The following is a 26,047-nucleotide window of genomic DNA, read 5'->3' as shown; positions in this document are numbered from 1 at the left end:
GGGTTGTCACTTTGAGGGGTAAAAAGTATAACTATTGCAATGTGTTGTACAGCTGAAACTAATTTAAAAAAAACGTTTATTTCACAATAAAAAGAAAAAGAAAGTTTAGTGCAATGCCTGCAATATATGAAGCCCTCAATGTATCTTAGTATAATAATGATTTACTACATGCAATTGTCCCATGGTCCCGCTAAGTGGTATTACTATTCCAATGTAAAAGCAAAACCAAAAGCTCAGAGGTTCAGAATGTTGCCCAAATAACCCAAATTGTAAAACACAGAGTTGGTTAACAAATTCACATCGAACAGCAATACCTTGCTTATAATTCTAACGTCTACCTTAAGAGAATAGGGTATTCTCTAACTTATTTTTCCAGTCCCTGACATTAAAACCACATGGCTGCTACTGTTCTCTGTTTGGCTTTTATTCAGGTAAAAGGCTAGGACTTATGGTAAATGATTTTGCCTGGCACATCTTTGTAGAACCACCCAAGGCTACATTTGCCTGGCTTGGTGTAATAAACGCAATGACAGACCTATATGTCATTGGTAAGGAAACACTGGGCAAAAAAAGTAAAGGTCTTTAGGTCATCATGCCAAAGCGGATTTGCTCATTTAACGGCAGGCACTGGCATCCTACCAATCAACTGCTTTTAGAACGTGACAGTAGCACCATCTCTGCCAAAGAAGTTACTGCAATTATCTGCACAGAAATGAATGTGCAGAAAATGCAAGGTTGCCTCTCATTTCTTGACTTCCAAGCAACAAAATTATCAGAAAACACTTAAGATCCTAACAATCTATAGCAGCAGAACTGTACCTAAAGCAATGAGGGGGTTAAACCCAGAATGGTCCTCACTGTTGTGATCTGAGACCCATCTTCTCCCAGACCAGGGTTCATGCTGCTGTTTTAGTCAAATGGAAAATACCTCTCTAGGGCCTCCCTCTTCTTACATCTTTGACCACTTGTCTAATTGCACAGACTGACCAGTATAAGATGTTACCATGAAGAAAAAAATAGAGAAAAAATTAGCAGTTGTAAATGATTGTTGAGTCAAACATTGTTATGTAATTAATACTTTTCACCACAGACCATATAGGTCAGGACCTATACTGGCATGACAGCCTGATTTTTCCAGTCTTGATGGGAATGTTAATATATACATTTATTACTTTTTCAATGAAATTCATCTAATTAAATTGAAAAACTAGCCAAATAGCTCTACCAAAGTATACCATTCAGAAAAAAATTTTGCTCTCCACTGTTGCCTCTGTCCCTTATCTTGGACAACTTGAGAGCTGAGGAACAACTTGGTTCTAAACTTCATTAACTCTTTGCATTGGAGCATGACAATGAAAGATGCGAGGTGATCCCTTAAATGTATGTAGTTTCATGCCTTTCCTTTAAGGAGATTTGCTAGCATCACTTTGTAATTCTTTTACATAATAACCATCGTTCTTAGAAAGCTCTGTTTTATGCTTAACAAAAATTCAGACCGGTTTTCTCAAGAATATCCTTATATTACCTATAAGTCCTATTTTTCCCAAACCTTTTATTCTTAATATTTGAATGCTTTTTTCCCCTGAAACTTTTTCCAAGAATATAGAAATATAATGGGTCAGTTTTGTTGCCTTGTAGAGGTTCCGAAACTTTGGTGGGAAAATGAATCGTGCTGAAAATGAAAATGTGTTGGGGTGGGATGAGGCAGGTGATTACAGATTCCAACAACCTACACCCTACTATCCTGGATTTAAAAGGTCTGCCTCTGCAGCACAGCCCAGAAGTCTTCCTTTGAACAGTCTCCTCCCACCTCTTGCTAGGTTTAACATGCAGATGATCCTCTGGCCATTTTGAGAAACACTCATTAAAATCAGAATGGGTCAGAAAATTTCCTTTGATATTCAGCCCCCACCTACCTTTCTATGTCCACCTTTTACTTCCCTCCATCTTTCCACCTGTCTCTGACAGTTTCAGGTCCAGTCAGCACAGAATACATCTAAACCTCACTACTGTGAGCATTCGCTTTCTCTCCTCCTCTACCTGGAAACTCCTATCCACTTATCTGTGGAAGCTTAAAAAAATATTACCCTCTTGATGAAGCTTCTTCCTCCCTTTCTCTACAGGAACGTGCACATCACTTTGTATGTATTGGAATGATTATTATCTTCTATCACAGTAATTGATCATGTCTTTTTTTCCATGCTAATACCATGTCTGTTCCCAGGAGAGTATCACACATTATTTACTCAATAAATGTTTTGCTGAATTATAAATCTAACTGATCCTCTATTTCTAAAATTTCCTTTAGGGACATCTGGGGGAAGGGGGGAACACTTGTCATCCTTTTTAACATTCTCTTGCGACAATCATAATTCTAATATTTCTAACTTCCTTTAATAATCTATATTGTTCCACAAACAATGTAAGTCCTGCTTCGACTTATTTGGGAGAAATTAGTTTTAAGTAAATGTTCCTTTCTTTGTAAAACTGACTGTACTATATTACTTTATCATTCCCATATAGACAAGTTGAGCTTTTGAAAGTGATTTCCTGAGGTCATATATTCTAGAAATTAATTTTTATACCATGATATGAAATTAAGAAACATTTCACTGGATGATGTAAACCAAGTCCTTAGCATCTGGGATAGCGGTAAAGCAGTTCTAATCCAGTCTGTTAGAAAGCCAAAGTAATAACTTGGAAAGTATTTGGATGGAAAGAAATACAAAAACCGGTGCCCTTTATGTGATGTAAAGTATACAATGCAAACGATCTATAGAAACAGAGAAGCTTTGAAATGTAAGCGTTCTTCTTTGTCAGTGTGGGTAAATCATACCCAAATCAATGACCTCTTTCCAATTGTATTGAGGAAAGAGAGTTGCATTATCATGAGTAGTTTTACTTAGTGTTTCAATCTTCACAATATGGACTGTTTGAGACCAGATCTGACATAATTCCTACTCAGTGCACAGAGAAACTTCCTTTTGCTTTGGATAACCAACCTGGTTACATGGATTCTCATTAGCTTATGGGCATTTTCTGTGACCATCGACATTTTTAAACCTCTCAATGATAATCCCTTGGTTATTCAAAATGATAACTCCTTTCCACCTCATCAGAAAACCAGAAAGACTCAGAGCTAGAGTTCCCATCTGTTCCTAATTCCTTCCTTTTATTTCTTTCACATTTGTAGCTGTGAGTGATCATGTGACCTTTTGTGTAATAGAAAATGGCAGCCTGATTATATCTTAATAAAAGATCATTGTAATTCACACACTTGCAGTTTCCTGAACTCTTCTAAGCATTATGTCATATACTGCAAAATCAGCATGTGATTAAGGGGAAAGGGGCTCGGGAAATGTATGGGGTTGGATGATAAGCAAAGTCTTTTGATTCTGATAATGGCATATCTAAACATAAGATCCTTTGTAACATTTGCAATTCTGTGGTCTCACTAACCTGAAATGCTTCCCTGCCCTCATATGTACAACAACACAAATCTAAACCACTCTATTCAAAGTTAGCATGAAGTCCTCGGATTCTCACAAAGCCTTCTCAGGGCAATCCAGCCAGGGATATTTCTTAGTTCTTTGACACTTACTGTCTTCACTCCTAAGTTGACACCTGGCATGTGTCTGGACTCCCCAAAAGGTTGTACATTCCTCGAGAGTAGGAGCCAGGTCTTACGTGTCTTTTTTCCCCATAGCACAATAGCTCAGTACCCACCAATTCCCAATGAACCAACTCTTCCCAACACTACAAGGTAATTCTTGCAATATTGCATAAGCCATTTTGAATGTTAGAGTTTCAATGAGACCTAGCTCCATCTATTTCCCAGATAAGGATTTTTTTAAATCTTTAAAATCAGAATAACATAAAATTAAAGAGTAAAAAAAAATCAGTCTTCCAAATCAACACATACCTATCATGGCCTTGAAATTGTCCATTTAAAAGAAAATGATCCCCTTATATTATTAACCAAATAACACTACATCAGATATAGGGTACATTTGAAAACCTGGTTTGGACTGAAATTTTCTTTCTGGTTTGAAAATTGTATGTCCCATACAAAAACTATGTCTCATCAACTATTCAATTGTTTTCCATAAACGTTTTGAATAAATTGTTTATTAAAAAAATTGATTATAAAACCATAGAATTTTAGAGCAAGGATACTTTAGGATATATCCATTAGATCACCTATCATTTTACAGATGAGAAACCAGAGGCCCACCCAAAAGATCTAAGGAATTCACTGTGAGTAACCTAATTAGTCAGTGACATAAATAGGACCAGCGTTCAGATCCCAAATGAATGCAACTTCTGTTACATTTCACTGTTTCATTTAGAGCACTATCTATGCATGTAGTTTTAAACTATAACTTTAATACATAAAAAATGAATTAAAAAAAAACACTGAACACCACCATAGATGAAACATGCACACGAGGATAAACAGGTGCATGCACAATGCATGCCATGGTAGACGCTCCGTATTTGCACAAGTGCACAACACAACCGTTCTTAACTCACGAAGTTCAAAGGTGACTGTATCCCAAGGGTTTGTAAAATATGAGCATTTCTTACCTGGCGGCTGTATGAGGGTTGATAAAAGACATTAAAAACTTGAGCTGTGATTAGACATCAGATTTTTCTGGCACTGAAGGGTGGGTTACAGGGCTCTAGCATTTTTAATGGAAGGTCGGCCAGAGACTTGAGAGGACTCACCCAACATGCATGACTTTGGTTGGTATCGTTACCCCCATGGCAATATTAAGATGATGGCAGGTGATTATCACCTACATTTTCCTATTGTCCAGTTAGGGCTCTGTTTTTCCATATTGTGCCTTAAGTCGCTACCATTACAGTTACTTTTTTAAGTTAGAAAGCTTAGGTGGGAAAATACCTTCTGAACTCGCCACACTACTCCACCCCAGGTAATGAAAATAGCAGTATCAGCTCGAGTCCATTTTTGGACAAGTGCTTTTTTGAACTGTAAACATTCATAAGTTGGGAGGGGGCAAGAGGAGGAGAAGATCTACACATAACAGAAAAGCTATTGATGAGAAAGGACTCCAGTCCTTTTAAATGGTCCCAGTTCTTTACACTGATGTCCATACGTAACTAATAACTAGGGCTGTATGTATACTTTGAACACATAAATGATACCTTCTTAACATATTTCATAACACACATGATCTGCACCAGGATGCTTTTATCACACCTCATGAAAAGTAACATGGCCTCACATTCTAATGGTCAGATCCTTTTAAAAACACCCACCCTGATGCAGAACATCCCTTAAAGATTTATCCACCCCTATGAACTTCCTTTGCCCTTTTGTATAAAAGCTGACATCTTGACAGTGTTAATAGGTACCCAGGAGAGAACAAGGAAGGTGGAATAATATGTTCACTCCAGTTTATCTTTTCTTTCTAAATACTAAGGCATATAAAAGAATTAATCAGTAATAATAGATACCCAGATGAAACAAATGGCAGCAGGTTTGCACAGCTCTTAACCACCAAGAAATTCTACAAAACAGCATCAGCGATCAGTATTTTGACATGCAACAACAAAAAAGATAGCAAATTGGGTTGTGACATCTTTCAATGGCTGTTCCCTTCATCTTGCAAGAATGATGACTCTTTTTTAAAATAAATATTTTAAACAAATATGTTGGTCTTTGTATTAGAAAGTTTTAATTTGTTTTTATCAAAACCCAAATTGTTGGTAATTCTTACGTATCAGTTTCTTCAGTTTTACCCCACAATTTTAGAAGAGCAGACTGATTCTTTGGGCAAACATCAATAAAGGGTATTCTGAGATCCTGGAATCTTTCAAATGAAGAAGAACATATTCTCCTAATGAGCCTTCCTTAGAGAAGCTCCCCTGAAAGACTACAGAATGGATTCATTCCACATGTGCAGTTGCTTTCTGTCCCAATGGGAAGAAAGACTGAGAAATAGAGGAATGAAAATACCATTTCCACTTCTCAAGTTGAGATTATACTTGAAGAGTGGATCTGTCCTGTGGTATTCTTGACTCATAAAAAGTATTAGTAAGTAGATCCTTTGTCCAAGTTGGTTAATAGTAAGTAAGGAGGGCTTGAGTGATCACACTTGTACTTTCTTGAAATTCCATCACCCTGCTTTCAAAAGCAATGTGAGTTACTTTAAAGTAGTGAGACAGATTAGATTAGAAAGCAAAGTTACTCACCATGGAGGAATCACTGCTTCCACTCCCGATCGGAGCTCCCTCAGCACAGGTTGGGAGGTGGGTAGAAAGTTGACTAGCCCTGCCCCCATCTATGACATCACAATCTACCTCATAAAAGGTAGTGAAAGTGCTCTGAACTCCTGTCTGATTTCCGAGAGATACAGAAAAGAGAAAGTGAGAGAGAAAGCAAGAGAAAAAAAAAACGTACCTTATTGGGAAGGGATTAGGGAGGTGGAAGAGGGAGTGGGTCATTGGGAAAAAGAGGCATCTGAAGGAATTAGGTGCTGAAAGAGATGGGTGGGCCTCTAGGATATTAAGCAGCCCGGCCATTAGGATTCCTCATGGTATCTCTTGAACAGGTAAATGGACCACCTGGGAGAAGGAGGATGAAGAAGCACCCTGCCTTTTCAGGCACTGTGGGGGACAATTGTAGTGGGTTTAATGGGGATGAAGCCCCTATTTAAAGCATTGAAGATCACCAAGAGAGAAAGCAAGGGCTGAAGCTCTTAAAGCCTGGAACAGTACATGGGGAATCTCAGATGTCTTTCCTGGAAGTTCCATTGCCCTGCTGTATGACCTTCATCAAGCCCTAGGGCTTCTGCACATCCAGCCAGTAATGGTACTAAATGGATACTTACCTCCTTTATTGGAATCACTGAAGAACTAATGCATTTATTATTGCTAGAACTGCAACTCTTTTTACTCTTCCTTTGTGCACCCAAGGGTGGATTGTGTGACAAGCATAATTTAAAAGATAAGCCAATAGCCAATGCATATTTCTACCTTTAGAATTTTTACCTCTTAAAATGTTATCTTTGACATAAAATATTACTGAGAATCTTGACTGAGTTTTTCCATGTATACAAAATATACATCTAAAGGGGGTAGTTACAACCCACCTTTGAAACTGGAGAAAAATCAAACAGCAAGATTTCTCCAATCGTAAGGTGCCATGCATTGCCACTCTCAGAGGTCAAGTTTAAGTGACTCAGTGATGCTAAGTGACCAATAATTTTTTGTCACATGCAGTTCTGCTATAGTTACATAGTTGTAGCTTTGTTTAACCTCTTAGTCCATTTTTGGGAGGGAGTTGGGGGGAATAAGCTAAAATTGGAGAATAATGTGGAAAGAACTAAGGTCTTTTTTTTTCAAATAGAGATTTAGAAGTTTAAAATTATGAACTACTCAAAGTTGTCAAGTGGGTATTATGACAAAACAAAAGAAAGGTGTGATATTGATGAGCAGGCAGGTCCTGAAATCATCCACATGGAAGCCAGATCTCTTTCCACAGAAAATACTTTATAAAAGTAAAGATTCACAATGATAGCTTGTAATTCATGGCATAGTAAATGGGTAAAGCCCAAAGGCTGTTTCTGTATACAGATAAACAGAACTCCCAATTTGGAATTATTTTCTTATGTTTTGAGCCAATACAGTTCTATTTCTAGTTCTGTCATCCTTAGCTCACTAAATACATAAGTGAATTAGGTAATCACAATTTAAAATTAAGCAAAATTGGCAGATTAGGGAGTGTTTTGAAACACAGAAGCTACTAAATTCAAACTAATTACAGATCTGGCAACATTACTCTCATCTTTTACTTCAAAATAAATGTGAATGAAAGACATTTAAAGAATGTCCTAAGAGAAGTAAAGACAATAAAAAAGAAAAAAAATCTGGCAGATAAGAATGAAATTTTTCCTATATTTGACTTTTTCTCTAATTAGAGGAAGCAATAATGCCCTGTATATGTTTTCCTTATTCTAGTTCCATCTTCAATAATTCCAAGTTTAAATTCAAATTCTATATTCAACAGCTTTTGTTGCATGAGATTTCCCAATTAATGGCCCTAGAAAGTCTTATTGTCCTCCAATTTTTACATATTGGATCACTGACTAGTTGGCTTATCCTTGTTTTTTTATGCTTGGTAACAATCCCATTTAGTTTTAGAAATTAGGCATTTCCTGATTTTGACACTGTAGAGAATTCACTTATTATTATTCCCCAGTTTCAAAAAGATTATTATGTATTGAAAACTTATTTGTGTCATAACACCTTTTATACAAAAGTTAAAGGTAAATACTTTAAGAATAGTGATGTAATTGCCCATTCTTCCAATAAACACCTTAAGATTTTTACTACCCAAAAAAGGTACATGTCTCCCTAGGTTAAGATAGTAGAATCAAAATGGAATTAAACACTTTTTAAATATTGAAATAAAACAAACTGGAATTAGATCATAATCTATGTTATTTCTTATTAATTATCTGTTGTTTATTTGGAAATGGAGCATGACTTCAGGAACCCAATGCAAAACTAGGCTGCATCAAAAGGATGCAGAGTGATGAACTGTGCTGACTTTTTAGTATGATTGATTGTGATAATGTCTTCAGTTATATTAGTTAAAATAAAATTTTCTTTAATAGACTGTAATGCCAGGATCCGGTAATTTCCAACTCTTCTTAGGATCTAGCCTCTTGACATTGTTTATGAAAACTAAATCTTACTACAATTATGGATTGATGCGTACTTTTTATGATATCATATAAATTGATTAGTTAGCCCTTTCAAGACATCATATGAAGTGGGTGCAAGATTTCAGTCGAGACCCCATTTTTGAAGTCATAATTTTACTCTGACCAGAGAGATGTAGCGTTGGTTTCAAATTTGTTTTCTGTTGAAAAAAAAACAAGTTTTTATTTAACTTCTTAGTGAAAAAAACTTCAGAAAAGTGAGGTGGAATAATTTGTATACTCCAAAAGAATAACTTGTAGATGTATTTACAAAGTAATTCACCATGGAAGACATAATCAGGAAGTTGGCATGCAATTTTAATAAAATGTTATTATTAAAGAGTAATACCTCAGCAAGAGAGAATCCGATTTTGATAGCAACAGTAGATTTGAATCAGGAGTTCTTAGATAAAAATATTACGTTCTGAGTTTGTTTTATGATAGAATCTCACAAATAGACCTTTAAACTTGAAAGGGTACATGGTTCTTAGAAGATGATACTGACTAGAAGTTCTCCAGGATATCCTCTCTCACTTGCAAAATAGATTTGCAAAAGGAAATGGATGAAAGCAGTCAAGAGACAAGTTGGATAGATTTGACAGAACATCTAGCCAGAGTTCATGGAAGTCAAGTTCATTATTAGCAAGGCATCTGCACAAATGAAGGTATTTGGAGAAAAGCAATAACATAAAGTACATTATTGATAGTGAAGGAATTAAAGTCTAAATTAAGAAAGCTTGCCTTCAAGAAAATAGATTCTTATAAAATATTTGAAATGTGCTTATTGTCCAGAAGGAAAATGACTGTTCAAAATAGAGTAAGACAATGTGTTCTGAAGCAGAAAAAAGAAATTGGAACTAAGAAAATGCAACACTGCCCATCCAGAAGTCAGTCCTGTTTGTAAGATACATGGGCCAAAACATGGCGCATATTTCTTTTCTAAGGGCTGTGATCAAAGCCATATTTTATAAATCATTTAAATTAAACTGGATAAAGCATTTGACAAAATAATCTGTAGAGGAAGAATGTAGATGATAGTAAATTTAACAAACTTTTTTTTCTAGAATATAGTAAACCAAGAAACACAGTGAATACACAGAGATAGCCATCAACAGACATCTTGATAGTCTAGCTGAGAGAATGCTGAACAGTAAAGTGAAAAGCTAAATCCAAAAGAAAAAACAAAACCAAAAAAAAAAAAAAAAGAAACCCCACAAAAGGCTACACAACCTATTATAAGCACAATGGGCAGAAAAATTTATCCTTTTCAGGAAAATTATTTGCTATTTGAGATAAAGGACTTTGAATGCCCTTACCCAATTGATATTTAGCATATTCCTTTTATGTAGTTGGAATGCAATACGGTAGATATGTTCAAGTCAAGGAATCAGAAAATATACTTATGGGAACAGGAAATAAATACAACCCTTGGAAGTTCTGATTTTTAGTTAGAAATTAGGAAGGACATATGGAAACACTGATCTTTTTCTAGAAAAATATTGTCAATATTTTATAAAATCCAGTATAGAAAAAAATCCTTATCAGTTTTGTTATGAGGTCTCTTTATTTCCTGTAGTTTTAGTCATCTGAGGTAATGGGAAAGTATGCAAAATCAGCAACAAAATCCCCAGGTAATATATAGTATATGGTTTTAATGTTCATCTTTCTTTTTTACTTGTTTATTTTTTATATCAACTTGTTCACATGTTAACTTCTTTTTCTTTAACTGCCTTCCTGCTGTGTCCAAGTAGGAACAAGAAAAAAAAAATCACAGTGGATTTAGATAACCAATTCAAAATAATGGAATTCTTGACTAGAGCTGACAAATCCAAGTGCATACAGGAAAACTAGAAAGCAGGAACTGATTTACAGATGCTGTTTCTAAGTAAAGGCATTCACTCAACACTTTGGATTCCATAATTATTTTGTTCAGTTGAAGGGAACAGGTATATCTGGATTTGCTCTCAAATATCCAAAACTAGTTAAAAATGGGGGTGGGAGGAAGTAGCTCCTAAGATATTACTAAAGACATTAATTATTTAAAACATATCAATAGAGAAACGTCTTAGACAATTAACACATATATAAAATATCTCAAAATTAGATTACTGTCACATGGGAAAAATGTTATAAACCAGCACTTCTCAAATAGTTTTGCCTGTGTTTCACAGATATTAAAAGATATATGCAGGGCCGGCTGAGTGGCTCAGTTGGTTAAGAGCTCGCTCAAGAGTTTGAGCTCTGAGCAACAGTGGTTCGAGTCCCGGCCCAAGCTGAGCAGCCGCTGAGCTGCCAACAGGTGGCAGGATGGCTCAGCTAAACAAAAAAAAAAACAAACAAAAAGATATATGCAATCATTGCCCCTCATCTAGGTATTTCCCATGTGTCTAATTTCCAAGTTTTCATAAAATAATACCATTAATTAGCTGCCAAATAATCCTCAGAATATTAACTGAAATCTAAGGAATTAATTGCTAATAGATTAAGGTGTGAATAATTTGCCTTCCTTCTTTTAATTAGAGGCTTTCAAAACTTGAAAAAATCTTCTAGAACGCAAAGGAATGAAAGTTCATTGAATGACAGGTAATGGCATTGACATTTCTTAGGAAGAAATACGCAAGGCAGAAATGTCTCCGTAAAGCCACTAACCCTTTCTAGTCTTACAAGTAATAATGTCCTCAAACTAAAATAAAAACTATTCATCCCACAAGTTCAGGGAATGCAATCAAATAAATCCATTGAGTAGATCCAAGTTAGGTCAATGCATACCTCCAATTAAGGTAAAAAGAGTTATTTACTTGGTTCATGTTCCAGTTCTGCCAAAATAGAGTCTGTTTTCTTATTTTGGAATGAGAGCTTTAGAATATAAATTCTTTTTCTATGGCATAAAATGATTCAGTAAGATACCCAACTGGTTTAATTCCATCTGTGAATAACTGATTTTTTCCCCAATGAATAGAATTGAGCATATCGGTAAGTTTAGGGTCACCATCATAGACAGTAGGTAACTGAAAAGACACTTCTTATAACAGAGCAGTTTAACATCCTCCTTTGCACAAGACTACTTGAATTCAGGGAGATATATATACAAGATTGGTGCAACAGACACAAAGCTTCCTATAGAGACTGACACTCAAGGGGATTTTTAATTTTCTTATAAAAACTCCTGTTTCCCATGTCTTCCAAAAATAATGCCCTAAATTTGCTAAATGAAACTTTTATAACACCGAGAGAATGAATTTGCACTGAAAAACCACTTAAGAGCTCTTTTCTCTGAATAATTTGGATTGTGCAAAAATTAGTGACATGTACATGGATACAAATATAACTAAGGGAGGCAATGCAAGAATTAGAATTTAAATGGTTATAGCTTTACTACCATAACATAGTGGGGAGGTAGGCTTTTGGGAGAAAAACTGAATTATGCAGCAACCCACCTTACTAGCCAAGTTTGTGCAAAGAACTACTGACATTCTCCAAATGATAAATATAATACCTATTTAATTTTCTCATGGTTACAGAATATCTTCACTACCCCTTTATCTAGATTTGTAATCTGAAGTTTGTTTTAATCTTACTCTCTTTAGATCTGACTCTCCTACTCTATCCTTAAACCAGGAAAAGTCCTTTAATCTAAATATTTAACAGTCTACCCTGTGAAAGGTCTGGATAAAAGTCTCTGGAACTGTTGTAAATCCCTTAAATACATACCTTTTTGTTCAAATGAAGCACAGAATTGCATTCCAAACCCAAATTGAAATAGCTAGCAATTTGGATTTTTCTCCATTACTACTACACTGAATCAGTGGAAATAATAAAAAAACTGACAATAGACAGAATCAAAAGATATTAAAAAAAAAGACTCTCAAAAAAGTGTTGCTTAAAATACAGGTCTCCACAACTAGGTGCAATGCTTGCTTGTTTCAATACTGTTTCATCCCATTACAAAATACTGACACTTGTTTTTTAGAGAGGGAAACAGAACTCTTCAAATAAAATGCAATTCTCATCTCAACAAACCACCACTTTTTACAAATATATATACCTATATATGGTGTCCATATATGGCATTGTACAAATAATTCCCACATCATCTTTTCCCTAAACTTTATTGGATCAGATATGTCACAGTTGTCAACATTTGTTTAGTTCCTGATTATTATTCAGGGGTTAAGGAAGTAAATATCAAATCTTTTTTGATCTGTTTTGATATTTACTTAAAAAGTGTATCTGTTGTATGTATACGTGTGCAGTACCCCATATGTATCTTTGATTATATGCCAATGTCAGGTAGGATTGATTTAAATATCATCAGTTTAAGTAATTTTTTTGAATGTTTTTATTTATCACCATGAATATTCATATTGAGTTTAACTGAATCCATTTTTTTAATGGTGTGAAACATAGGTAATAAGAATGACAGTAATGGACCCCTTATTCTCCAATATTCCCTTTATGAAGTCAAATCCTTCTAGTGTCACAAATTATACTTGCTCGCGTTGTCAAACTTGTCTCCATAGCTCAATTGAGAGGGATTCCGATTTGGAAAGGAGAGACTTAAATGGCAAGAACCGAGACCTATGTTAGGGCAAATTACTCCATCCCTCAGGATCAGGTTAGGGCTCCATTGGATCAGCTTGAGGACTTAGGGAATTAACATCGCTCACCTCCAAACTGTTACTATATTTTGTTAGTATGAAAAAAGACATGTATATGCAATAAAATCTATTACATTTGCAGCATTTCCTGTGGAGTCAGATCTAAGTTATGTCCAAGTCCCTCCATCTCTGACCTAAACATCAAATTCCTGTCTACAGCATGGTTATTGCTCTTGGGTTCTGGCTTCCTTGTTTTAATTTGGCGCTTGTTGAATGTGAATTTAAAAATAAAAATGAAGTGGAATTTTTCAGTTTTATCAGGATGCTTGATGTTCAGCATTCTACATTCTCAAATCCTACATGAATGTTTTTCACCTCATTCAGTATAACGCACAAGGTATAAATCTTTGGGTAGCTAAAGATGATCGAAGGTTTTAGACTGGGTTTTATTTCTCCAGAATGATGTGATAGCTTTGTTTTTAAACTGAAAATAACCCATTAAATCCTCTAAAACCCAGTGAACAAAAATTTAAAACCTGACAATCAAATACATAGGTAATTTCCATTATCATGGCATTAGAACTTATTTGTGTTCAAAATATATTTATATGCTTTAATCATGCTGGCTCAACTTTTCTCCCATGATGAATATAATGCTGTCACATTTAATGGATATCACCTAAACTAGACAAATTTATGATATGCTATGGTTAAGCTTCTCTTTCCTCTGTTCTGTTTTCCCGTCTTCCTTTCTTCATGCCTCTTCCCTCCTGCCCTCCCATTCTTCCCTCTCTTTTTTTTTCTTTCAACATTTCTTTTTCAAAAAATACATGTAAACTACCTTAAGAGATTTAATAATCAAACACTAACATAAGCAAACAAAGCTAGTTTACAAACTAAGAGGCTTTTTAATATTCTGGACTGCAATTTCCTCTAGTTTCACTTTACCATTTCTGTAACTCTATTATTTAAAAATTTCTTTCCCCTTTTCCATGATCCCATTAGGAGCCCAGTTGAGCTGAATTGGCTCCCACCAAATGCATCTTCTACTTTGAAACTTAATAAGAATGACACCTTTCAGCTGTTGAGAAAGGTTTACGCCAATGACTTTAAAAAATTGTCAATTTTTTATTGAAAAATAAAATAATGGTGCTTCTTAGACAGCAGTTGTGGGAATGAGCACATCCTGAGCTGCCTTTTCCTTTAGTTCCCCATGATGACTCATGAAGAGCATTTGCGCCCATGGTCCCCCATGATCTGCTGAGTTTTCCTGTGCCACCTCTCCACGAAAGGCAGATACAACAGAAGAGGCCGTTCCCAGTTTCTATGTATAGAAGCACATAAAACATACACATACTGACATGGTATATAATTGTTCACATGGACATTTTTAACATATAGTCATCATGCCAGAACAAGACTATAAAAACATGGCTCTGAGTTTTGAAATCCAAACCACTTTTCTTGGCAAAATGGAAATAATCTATACAAATCTCTTCTGTTTCAGTAGAAACTCTTACATCTGACAAATATATCTTCCTGGTGGCTTTCATCTATTTCAGAAAAGAAGCCACAGCTTTGAATCCCATGTACACAAACACACAGGGAAAAAGACAGAAAGATTCAAGTATTTCCCATTTTTGTTTTAGTTTAGTTTTGTTTTTATTGGGCATTATACTACAGTTGCTTCTCCCTAAAAATATAGCAACTTTGTCATTTCAGACCACATGAAAAAAATGGGGCCCAAAGCATGGGTGCACTTTCTTGGCAAAATCATTGAAAGTCTGTGTGTATGGGTCTCACATACTTGACTCTTTTGGAACTTTGAAGGCAGTCGTTTGTGGCTATTTTGCAAAGTACACATACTGACTTCTTTGTCCATTAGCCATCAGTGAGGGAGGATGAAGAATAAGATGGAGGCAGAAGTGGCAAAGACAGCAGGCTACAGATGCAGGTATGGCACCAAATAGCAATCAAGCTTGAAAAAAAAAATCATGAGAGGCCCAAGAGAAGGCCCACAACTGAGCAATATATAGCAAACCTTTATAATGCATTTGACTCAGAATTATTATAAAGTTGTATAACATTCCTCGAAAAGAAGCCTTCTCCCATGCAAGGATTTATGCTCTTTGCCAATAAGACTCAAAGAAGGAAACAGGCTTCTTGATGGTGTTCTCAATCTCAAACACCTCTGCAAATGCCAACAGTGCAAGTGATAAAAGCCAGTGATGGTTTGGACTACATCTAAATGAGGAAAAGACAATGAAGATGATGCTCTGAAGGCAGCGATGGACAATGGGCACTGAGAGGATGATGGAGAGCAACTCTGCCCGTAAAATATCCTCTAGATGAAGTTGTGGAGTCTGAGATCCACAAAGATGCTTTGTGCATCCATGTAAATAAGATTGGAAAAGTAACAAATGAAAGCACACAAGGCAAGCTAAACAAAAAGCACTCAGGACCATAGGTGCTATGTACAGATGAACATGAAAGCTGAATGGTATGGGAAGCTATACCATCAAGGCTGAAGATAAGAAAGGAAGCAAGGGAGATGCAATGTTTTGATCACTTCTTGGCAGATTGAATCTTGGTAATCACCAGCTTGGCAGAAAGGACACACTGCAAGACAGACTGCACTTGGTTGTTGAAGAATGTTGAAGCAGGATCATTTTGAAAACGCAAAGAGGTGACTAGGCTTTGGAAAGAGACACAACATAGCCACTTTAGTGGGCTTTAGGGGGGACTGCATGGACCAGGCTTTCCAGATGGCATCTCCATGCAAACCAGGTCAGCTCTTTTCCCAGCTATGTGTTCTGCAAGGCAAATTATATAGGAACTGAAACCTTTTGGCTCAAGAATGATTTTTCCATAGATTTGTATCCAATGCTCAAATTAATGAATTTTTGAAAATGGCTTGGGGGGAAGGCGTGAGCTTTGTGCTCAGTCTGATTTCCACAACACAGTCACCATGTTGACAATGTTATGTTCCTCATAATGCCACACTTCAAATGACAGCAGCATCATGGTTGTCTGGGAAAAGAACTAAAGGTGGCAGAGCAACACTTGGCAATTTGCAAATAGTTTACAATAGATGGCACGTTGTGTTAAAAGAAAGGGATTGAGGGAGGAGAAGAAGCCAAGATGAAGAACCTCAACACATACATTTAGAAATCTTGCCAAGAAATCATGATCCTTCTATTCATTGAACTTCATATTTTTTTTGCATTTGAGGGAATGAACCAGATACTTATATTTTCATGAGAAGGGAAACACTGGAGTGATCGAGCAAAGACTATCATTGTTAGTGTTTAACAACTATGTTAGTTTTTGGCAACAGCACATCAACCCATGTTAAATTCAAACATTTTCTGGCTTTTAATGGTTACTGATAACCTAGTATGCATTGGAACCTGATCAATGAATTCCTATTGTTTTTATCACTTCTAACATGTGAACCCAATCCACACATAGAGAGGCTGGCTCTTGAACAAAGAATGAACATTACTAGAACTAACAAAGGGAAATAGACTCACAATGAGTAAATATACAAAAGCCCCAAATAATTATAATAGTTGCAGCTTTGCAATGAGTTTCCAGACTAGGAAATTAGTTTTCTTGTGAAGAATGGAGATTTTACAAGGCTAGTATAAACACGGGGTAATTGGAAAATCAAATTGCTCTTTGTGAGTTATTGTAAGGTCTGGAATAATGGTGATAACATTTATTTAAAAAATACCTCTCAATGAATCACTGTAGTTTGGTGTTTTTACCAGTACTGTTGCCAAGAATTCTTGCCTTGGAAGTACAACAGTGGGGACTGAAATTGTGAAGTCCAAGTTCTAGCTTACCCCTGACACAATGAGCTCTCCTCCCAGGTTCTGTACTTCTGCCTTTACCTTGCTGCAGATATTAAGCTGATGACAATACAAGGCAATTCGCTGAAGGTAGGCTAATAAATCCTGCTTACACGCTGAGTCAGGACACTGTAAAACATTTAAAAAAGCGATCTCAGTTAGTAAGTACTCTTCAGCTTCTAACACTTGCTATACAAAAGCTGTGAGAAGAAGAGGTTTCAGTGTCATATACCTTAACTACATCCACTGAACATACCTTCTTTATATATCATTTTAGAAAGGCCACAGCCAAGAGTTTAGAATAGTTTGCTCTACTTTAATAAAATGCTATTAAAAAGTATTGAAGAGCTTCCAGAAAGTCTTATTGGAAGTTGTATACATGTTTATGAGTATTTTACCAGTTGTCTTCTAAACCATTAAGAAAATTAATATTCTAAATGTTTTGGTTTTTGTTGTTGTTGTTGTTGTTTTGCCTAGTGGCTCATTCAACATTCACTATGTGCAAAGTTATTTTAACACAGACAACCAACGCAGCATATGTGAGAAGGAAATCACTGTGTGGCAATCTCTCTGCCATCAGACAGAATAGTTTCAATTCAGTTAGCTGGGGGGGAAATATCACTTGTTTATATTGGCTTTCTAAGGAATGCATCATTCCCTAAAGAAAGTCTTTAACACTTTTTGGATTTTTCATATTTATCAAAATTTTAGCAACATGAGAAACTTCCTTTAAACAAAGGGTTCTGAGAAGAATCATGGCCACTGTGAGAGAAACAGAAATGAATACAATGAACTTGATGCCAATTGAGATAAACTTGGAAGAGTAACAACACAGCCCTTCAAAGGATGTGACAGAGTCAGCTATGACCAGGGACTTGGAGTTGTCTTGGTGACTGAAGTGGATGGATGTCCATCGGATGGGTACTCACAGAGCTTAGCTGAACACTTAGCTGAACAGGCATTTACATAGAAGCCTAAAGTGTTTCTGAGGCTTCGGTGCAAATGGCTAGCCAGTTAACTGAAATCTATTTCTTTTGCTGTAAAAAGTTCAGCTGGAGATTTTCCAGGCCATTCCATTTTTCTGGCTCAAATTGGCACTTGTTAAAAAACAAAAACAAAAACATATAATCACCAGATCCTGATGAGACACTGTAAGAAATAAGTACTTACAGCCAAACCGAGGTATCTTATTTAGAATGAGTACGGGAAAAAGACTCCAGCTGTTTCTTTCAAGCTTAAGAAAAGGAATTTTTTCATTAATACAGTGAAGCCAGTGGTTTTGACACAGCCATTTACTTAATAAATGACAAAGGGGTCTCTTTTATACATAATACTTACCATTGTGAGGTTGGTTTTTTTGTTGTTTTTTTTTTCCTCCCACTAACTCCACTTATCAATTAAGACTCCCACAGACTGTTTTTAGCTTATTACAAGTACTTAATACTGTAATATTTATCAAACTCCAGAGGCCCATATACTAAAGAGAATTAACTTTAAAATGGTATCTCCCCAGAGGACTGACAAGTCTTTTGATACAAGTACCTTGCAGCAAATTAAACTGGAAGTTCTATCTCAATGGAGCAATAATTAAAAATGCAACAGACCGTAAAAAGTTTATATTGCATGTATATCTCAAATCTTCATAAAAACATTTTTAGGCAACATAAAGGCAACCAATCTGCTCCTTGGTAATGCTCATTCTATTCCATTATTTAAATGGAGGCATTTAAAACACAAATAAAGGTATGATGGATCAAGAAAAATAACTTTTGTACCATGAAAGTAGAAGCAGAATTTGAGAAAGAAAATGTCCAATTCAGACAAAACATTAGCAAAAAATTGCAAGGTAATTCTCAACTGATGACCATAAGAATACCACAAAGAGGGTGTAATGCTTACCTTCATCTATTTATTTTAAAGTCATCATTACATAGCATTTAAATACTTTGTCATAATCTCAAAGGACATTGAGAATCCTGGCATTTGTATATGTGCATATGTGGTGTGTTTTCTGGATATCAAAACTGTTTGAAGGTGATGCTTCACATTGCAAAAGTATTGGAAAAAAGGGTCCGAAATGGTAAAATCAAAATTGCAATAAAAAATATTGAACTCAAGGAGCCTAAACATGTTGAGAAATCGTTTTAGCCATTGAGGTTCAGATTATAAGAAAAAACCATTCAAACTCCATCCACATTCACTCCTGGGAAGAAGTCCTTCCTAATAAAACTCTTTTCAGAACCACCCCCCAAATCTCTGGTCAGTATACTCTTCCCCATTACTCTCAACATTTGCAGAAAAAAAAATATGGCATTCTTTCTTGGTTGGTACAGTTTTGTTTTGTTTGTTTGCATGCACATATGCATATTTTTAAGTTCACTGTCTCTCTTCTCTTTTACATAAGCTACATGTATGAACTATATGAACTCTGCAGAAAGAAGCTCAATCTAATGTTGCAAATTTCAGGAATCCTGGCAGTTGATATTGTCCTGAAATTAGCAAATTATGTTGATGGTAATGGTTTGGTTTTCAAACCCAATATATTTTGGCGAGTTCTCACATTATGGTTATATTTAATGAATTATCTTTACTATTAAGTGTTTCTCAAAAATTCAAAAGTGAGCAAAACACAATCCCTCAGATTATATATATTATATACCAGGGGTGCTAAAAAATGTATACACGTGATTTATAATCATCTTTTGTTATTGATATATATTGAGTGTTACAATTTTAACACAATTTTTTTCCTTCCTTAAAATATGTATAGTTTTTTTGGCATGCTCTGTATATATAGTTAAAAGGAGATAACTTGTTGGCTTATTTTAAATGTAATCCTAATAGTTTAATAATGTATTTTTCTTGACATATTCTAGAATCTGGAATGTTGACGACAGTCAGTGTTTACAGGAATAGCCTACTATTAAGGAATGAGGAAGGAAAACTATCAATAATTGACTCTAAAATCATAGGAGACTAGGGCCATCTATGGAGGCGAAAGCAATCCTGTATATTTCAATGTCTCCAGAGAGCATCATTGTATTATAGTCTAGCAAACAAAGTCATGCTCATAATGTCTCCATGTAAATGATAGTTTATATAATATTTCCTATTTCAGATTCTTATGTTATATTTTAAGACATTTTCCTCTTTAAATGGTTCAAGCTGTAAACCCCTGTTGCTTTAAAGGAATAGGCATCGGTTATCTGGAAAAGTCTATTGCCTAAAGTACCCTTATAAGACATGGAACATTATTGTAACAATACATATTTAGAACAGGATTTTAGAATTCCAGTTCAAGCCAAAGAAATGAAAAGTGTGGAAATCAACTCATACATTCAAGGTGAAGTTGAGAACTATTTTAGCTTGTATCTTAGTTCAGTCTAAAAACATCAAAGTTACTCTGAGAATTTCGTTTATCTCTGACGCCTTTGAGTCTGAATGAAAACAAAGCTGAAATCTAGAGGTTTCTGATTATGTGGATTAATCCCCTTTATACTACAGCATAAGTTATTATAATTATGAAGAGCACCATTACAGTGAGATCAATATTAAATAACAAGACATAAAGTTCTGCCTTTTTCTTCCCCCTTATTCAGTGTGATTGAATTTCTGAAGGAGATTAGCTGGGATAAGCCATGACTCTCGGTGTCGTTGTTGAATGCTCTTCTTTTCCAAGGAATTCTGGTCACAGGCCTTAGGAGTGCCTCCTGAACTCCTGAAACGAACTCATCTTCTCCATCAGCCCAGTCTCAGCAAGAGTTAGAAGCCAGTTTATAAAATGTTAGTGATGCTCTAGTCATTCTTCAGAGGCATTTTATATGGTGCATAAAACCCATTACAGAACCCGAGTACTAATTAATGATTCCACTCTTCCCTCTTATATTACCTGATCAGCCACAGCACGGGCTAATTTGTCCATCCGAGAACCTGCTTCGGCAATTTTCTTGGCGGCATTAATGACATCAGATGTATTTTTCAACGGGCCTTTGCCTCTGAAACAACATAAACAACATGATTAGAAATCCACTTTATGACAAGAAATAGACAAACCTACCATATTGTTTGTTCAGGACTCTGCTTTTGTAGTTGGCTCTGGACACGTAAGAAAAATGTTGATGTTTTCTCGATTCATCTCAATTTCTATGTGAATAACCCATTTTACTTCTATTCATCTTTAGGGAACATTTTTCTCTGTTTTGATGCACATGCTACATTTTATTCTTTACATTAATTTACATATTTTTAAATAGGCGTTCCATTAAAAAGGATGATCACCACAAGGGCAATGGGAATTTAGGATTAAAATGCTTACTATGCTCCTATGGTGTTGTAGGCACTACCTCATTTGTCTTCATAACAACCCTAGCAGTAAGATATCATCATTTCCATTTTAAAGAAGAGCAAAATAGACTAAAATGATGAACTCATCTAAGTTGATACAAATCATAAGTGATAAATTCTAAATTTAAATCAGAATGTAGCCAAAGTGAACACACATGCATTGTCTTTCATATCATGTCCAGCACTACTATTATGTTATCATTTCAAGTCCACTTTGGCACTTTGACAAGCAGTTGTCTCTTGTACATAATGGGGAAACCGTTAGCCTGAATTTCCGAATTCTGTTCAGCTCTTACTCTGGTAGGCTTGTATGCTCCTGGTACTGATTTATGATGAAACACAGAAAACATTGTGTGACAGTAGATGTCTTTATACTTCCAAACCATTTTCACATAAAGCATTCAATTAGGTGAACTGTTTAATATTACATGTCTTTTAAATATTTATTATAGAAGAAAACAAAACTATGCTGCATCATAAATCTTTAAATGGAATATAGTGTACGATATAGTGTAACTCTCCTTTCTCTCTTCTTGAGAGATAAATAAAATTTTAAGTTAAATATATTTATCTTTTTTTTTTCTTTTGAGCATTGCTACTTATCCTGGTCTGCTTATGTGCATCTAAAAAATCAATGCATTTTTTAATGCTACAGAATTACATTCCTATCATTAGAAATGTGATGAGATATGGATAAAAACTTATACATAAGGTTATATAGAGCAGGCAATGATTGGCATCATTACATAATAACATTTTATGAAATATATTTAAAATGTCTTCAAAAATTATTGTAAGTGAAGGCTATTTTGTTCAGTTTCCCTCTTAATTTCTCTTCTGCAATTTTTTTTTTTACATTAGTGGTTAAAAGTAAAATACTGGGGGTGCCAAAAAAAAGTACACAAGTGGACACTTTGGTCAGCATTGCCCAAGCAGTAGTTTGTCATAATCAGAAGCGTCTGGACGCTGATGGTAACCACTTTGAGCACCTCTTGTAATTGCAGAAGTCAAACTATATTCAATCTTTTGTTATCAGCATCTAGTGAGTATCACAATTTTAATACAGTTTTCCTTTCTTAAAATTTATATACATTTTTTGGCACCCTCTGTAAATTGTGTTAATGTCAAAGCTTAAACACACACATAGCAAAATTCAAAACTTAAGATATTTTATTTTGCTGTGATAACAATTACTCTTCCACAAAGAACATTGATTTTTTCCCACTGGCTATTTAGATATTTAAATACAGACAGGGATTTCACATATGAATTTTATTTAATATTGGATGAGTTAAAGATTCTGTGATAATCTGGTTTCCATTCTCTAACATTATTTTGTTTATTATCTCTAAATAGATTTTCCCTTGTTTTTGTTTTACATTTTTAAAGGAAAGTTTGGATGCAGAATCTATCAATGTTTAATAATGATCTCATTATTTATTTTTCCCTGTAGCTTTCAAGCCCTAGAAAACTGTTTTGTTTTTTTGTTTTGCAGTTTTATTCTGACACAACATTTGTTGTTACTTTTTGCCTTCCTCTTAACCCATTCACACAGAGCTGCATCCTAACTGATTTTTCATTATTAAAAATCATATGTTTGTTTACTTCAAGAATTTCTAAGGATTTGGGAAAACACCTTTCATGAACCTTACATGACAACTTTCAACAGTTGATTGATTTTGACAAAATTTACTAAGTTAGTAAAGAACATTTATAGAGAACTGAATTTGCTTGAGGCTCAGACTCCCTATCTTGTACCAAAGAGTGATTAGAAGCATGTCTTTTGTGATTACACTGGAGAATACAGTTCATAGACTCACTAGCAGATTGTTTTTAAGAAACTTGAGCGTTCACATTGCAGACTCACTTCAAATGATGGGAATCACAAACTGGTAATAAAGATGTATTTCATGAAACTAGAGAGCAAAATAAAAGTTTTGAGGACATCCAATATTTCCTCATTTTCTTTTTGAGGAAACTGAGGCTCAAGGAGGAAGGCTAAGGCCCATTCCCAAGATGATACTGCAGTGAAAATTACTCAGAAAATCAGGGCTGGACCCTCTGTGTCCTGACTCACAACTTAGTACTCTTTTGTTGTATATCTCATTCTTATGAGAAGAGCTGAAGTGGTGATCTCAGAGAAAAACAAACAGCTTTAACTACAGACATTAATATGAAAGAAATAATATAAGCCATAATTATCTCACTCAAAATTTAAAAAGAAAAAATCGGTAGAAACTAATGAAATTATAAAGATTAATGATTAGAAAATAATCACTGGAAATAAATAAATCTAAAACTAGCTAAAAATAAAACGAGAGCAAAGCTGATGTAAAAAAATATTCTTAGACTGCTATTAGGAAAACTAGGAGAAAACACATTCAAATGTAAAAAAGGGAATAGTGAAATAGCTTTAGAAAACAGAATTAAAAGTATCATAAAACTACTTTTCTTGAAAACATGTACATAAATTTCAGACCTGGAAGAAATAGCTTTCTAGAAAAATAGAATTTACCAACATGGACCAGAACGGAGATACTGAAAATCTAGAGTCTGGATTCCATGGAAGAAATGAATAAGGCTGTCAGAGAGAACGCTGGCTAAAAAATTAGTAAATGCAGATGGTTTATTAGAGGACTTCACTAAGTCTTTAAAAAAGAAGATAATCCCAATGCTATTTAAACTCATCCAGAGTATGGGAAAGGAAGAAAGACTTCAAAAACAGTTCATTAAGTAACATGATATGTCAGAAGCAGCTAATATAAGCTTTATTTCAGGATTTTTATTTAGGTAGTAAAACTTTTTTTTTTTAAACAGAAGAAAAAGCAAAGAAGTAAAGAATGGCATTTGAGTGTTGGAATGAATTTGTACATGCTCATAAGCGTGATTGTTAAATTTTCAGGAATTTGGTGAGTCAGTTGACATACTGGTAGCTTGAAATCTGCCAGGATGGAAGTGCTTACTCCATGGAAATCACAAGTGCTACTTGAGTGAGAACTTTTCTATTCCCTAGAAAATCAGCAAACCACTGCCAAATGTCAAGGGAGTAGTTACACCCAGTAGAAAGGAAGGGTACTGTGATCTGGAAGAGGTTTATGTGTGTGTGTGGGGGGTCTCTGAAGCTGGGTGATGATTATACAGATTATTTTATAATACTATTTCAGTTATACATTTATTTTTATGCACTTTTCTATAGGTATATTTTATAATTTAAATATTCATTCACTTATTTTTCTGTCAATCTGATGGATACGAAAAAACTAAATTTTCATTTCCATGATGACAGAGGAGTCTCTTTTTATCATTTATTGATAATTGTTATGAATCATTCATACATACTTTTCTCTGAGTTGTTTATTCAAGTCTTTTGCACATTTTTTATTGATTTTTTTTACCTAAATTGCCTGTTTCTGCTCTTTAGATATTAATACTTTAGATTCTGATCTTTTGTTAGTTATTCATGTTGCAAACTACTTCTTCCAGTCTTAGCCTGTATGCCTACTTTTATTACAGTTTTTAAATATAAATTTTAATTTTATTTTGGTCAAATGTATCAATCATTTCTATAAAGTTTGTGCTTTTCACATATTCTTTAAGGAGTTCTTTGCTGAAGGTATTAGCTAAGGCTGTAAATTATATCTCAATAAAGTTAGAAAACAAGGAAAAATTAATCTTTGACCCAAGATAATAAAAATATTCTCATAATTTATTCTTAAATTTAAGGTTTCCTTTTCATATTTAAATATTAAATCCACTTGCAGTTTATTTTTTGTATATAAGGTGAGATAGGAATCACATTCTTACTTTATTTTTCCATAAAAGTAACCAATTATCCCTGAAGCATTTATTGAAAAGTGAATTCTTTCTTCCAGAATATTCTTTATAAATTTTGCACCTTTTAGTTATAAATTCTTAATGAGTACATGTATTACTTTAAAATGTAAATATAAACCCACATATATATGGCCAATTGATTTACAACAAAGCAGTCAAGAATATCCAATGGGGAAAAGACAGTATCTTCAATAAATGGTGAAAACTGAACAGCTGCATGCAATAGATTGAAACCACTATCTTATATCATACATAAAATCAACTCAAAACAGATCAAAGACTTAAACATAAGACCTGAAATCATAACCCTCCTAAAAGAAAACATAGGCAGCAAGCTCCTTGGCGATTCTTTTTTGATTTGACACCAAATGCAAAGGCAACAAAAGCAAAAATAAACCAGTGGGACTACAACAAACTAAAAAGCTTCTGCACAGCAAAGGAAACCATCAGCATAATGAAAAGGCAACCTATGGAATGGGAGAAATATTTGCAAATCATGTATCTGATCAGGGGTTAATATCCAAAATATATAAAGAACTGCTAGCAAAAAAGCAGATAACTAATTTTAAAATGGGAAAAGGATTTTAGTAGGCATATTTCCAAAGAAGACATATAGGTGGTCAAGAGGTACTTGGAAAGATGCTCAATATCGCTAATCATCAGGGAAATGAATATCAAAACCACA

General features: G+C 34.8%; 1 protein-coding gene across 1 annotated transcript in view; it reads right to left on the bottom strand.

Annotated features, from left to right (window-relative positions):
• Nucleotides 1–21,179, bottom strand: part of LOC109377936 (catenin alpha-2) — a gene marked incomplete at its 5' end in the record, with an annotated part of 49,938 nt that extends 28,759 nt beyond the window's left edge. Inside the window, 3 exons of the mRNA XM_019634411.1 lie at nt 6,220–6,363; nt 17,179–17,313; nt 21,074–21,179. Of these exons, the coding sequence (XP_019489956.1) occupies nt 6,220–6,363; nt 17,179–17,313; nt 21,074–21,179 (385 nt within the window). The remainder of the gene's footprint in view (nt 1–6,219; nt 6,364–17,178; nt 17,314–21,073) is intronic.
• Between the last annotated feature and the right edge of the window lie 4,868 nt (nt 21,180–26,047).

The sequence above is a fragment of the Hipposideros armiger genome, unplaced genomic scaffold (assembly GCF_001890085.2).
Source record: "Hipposideros armiger isolate ML-2016 unplaced genomic scaffold, ASM189008v1 scaffold_1641, whole genome shotgun sequence".
Lineage (NCBI taxonomy): Eukaryota > Metazoa > Chordata > Mammalia > Chiroptera > Hipposideridae > Hipposideros > Hipposideros armiger.
This window is presented reverse-complemented; position numbering and strand designations above follow the sequence as displayed.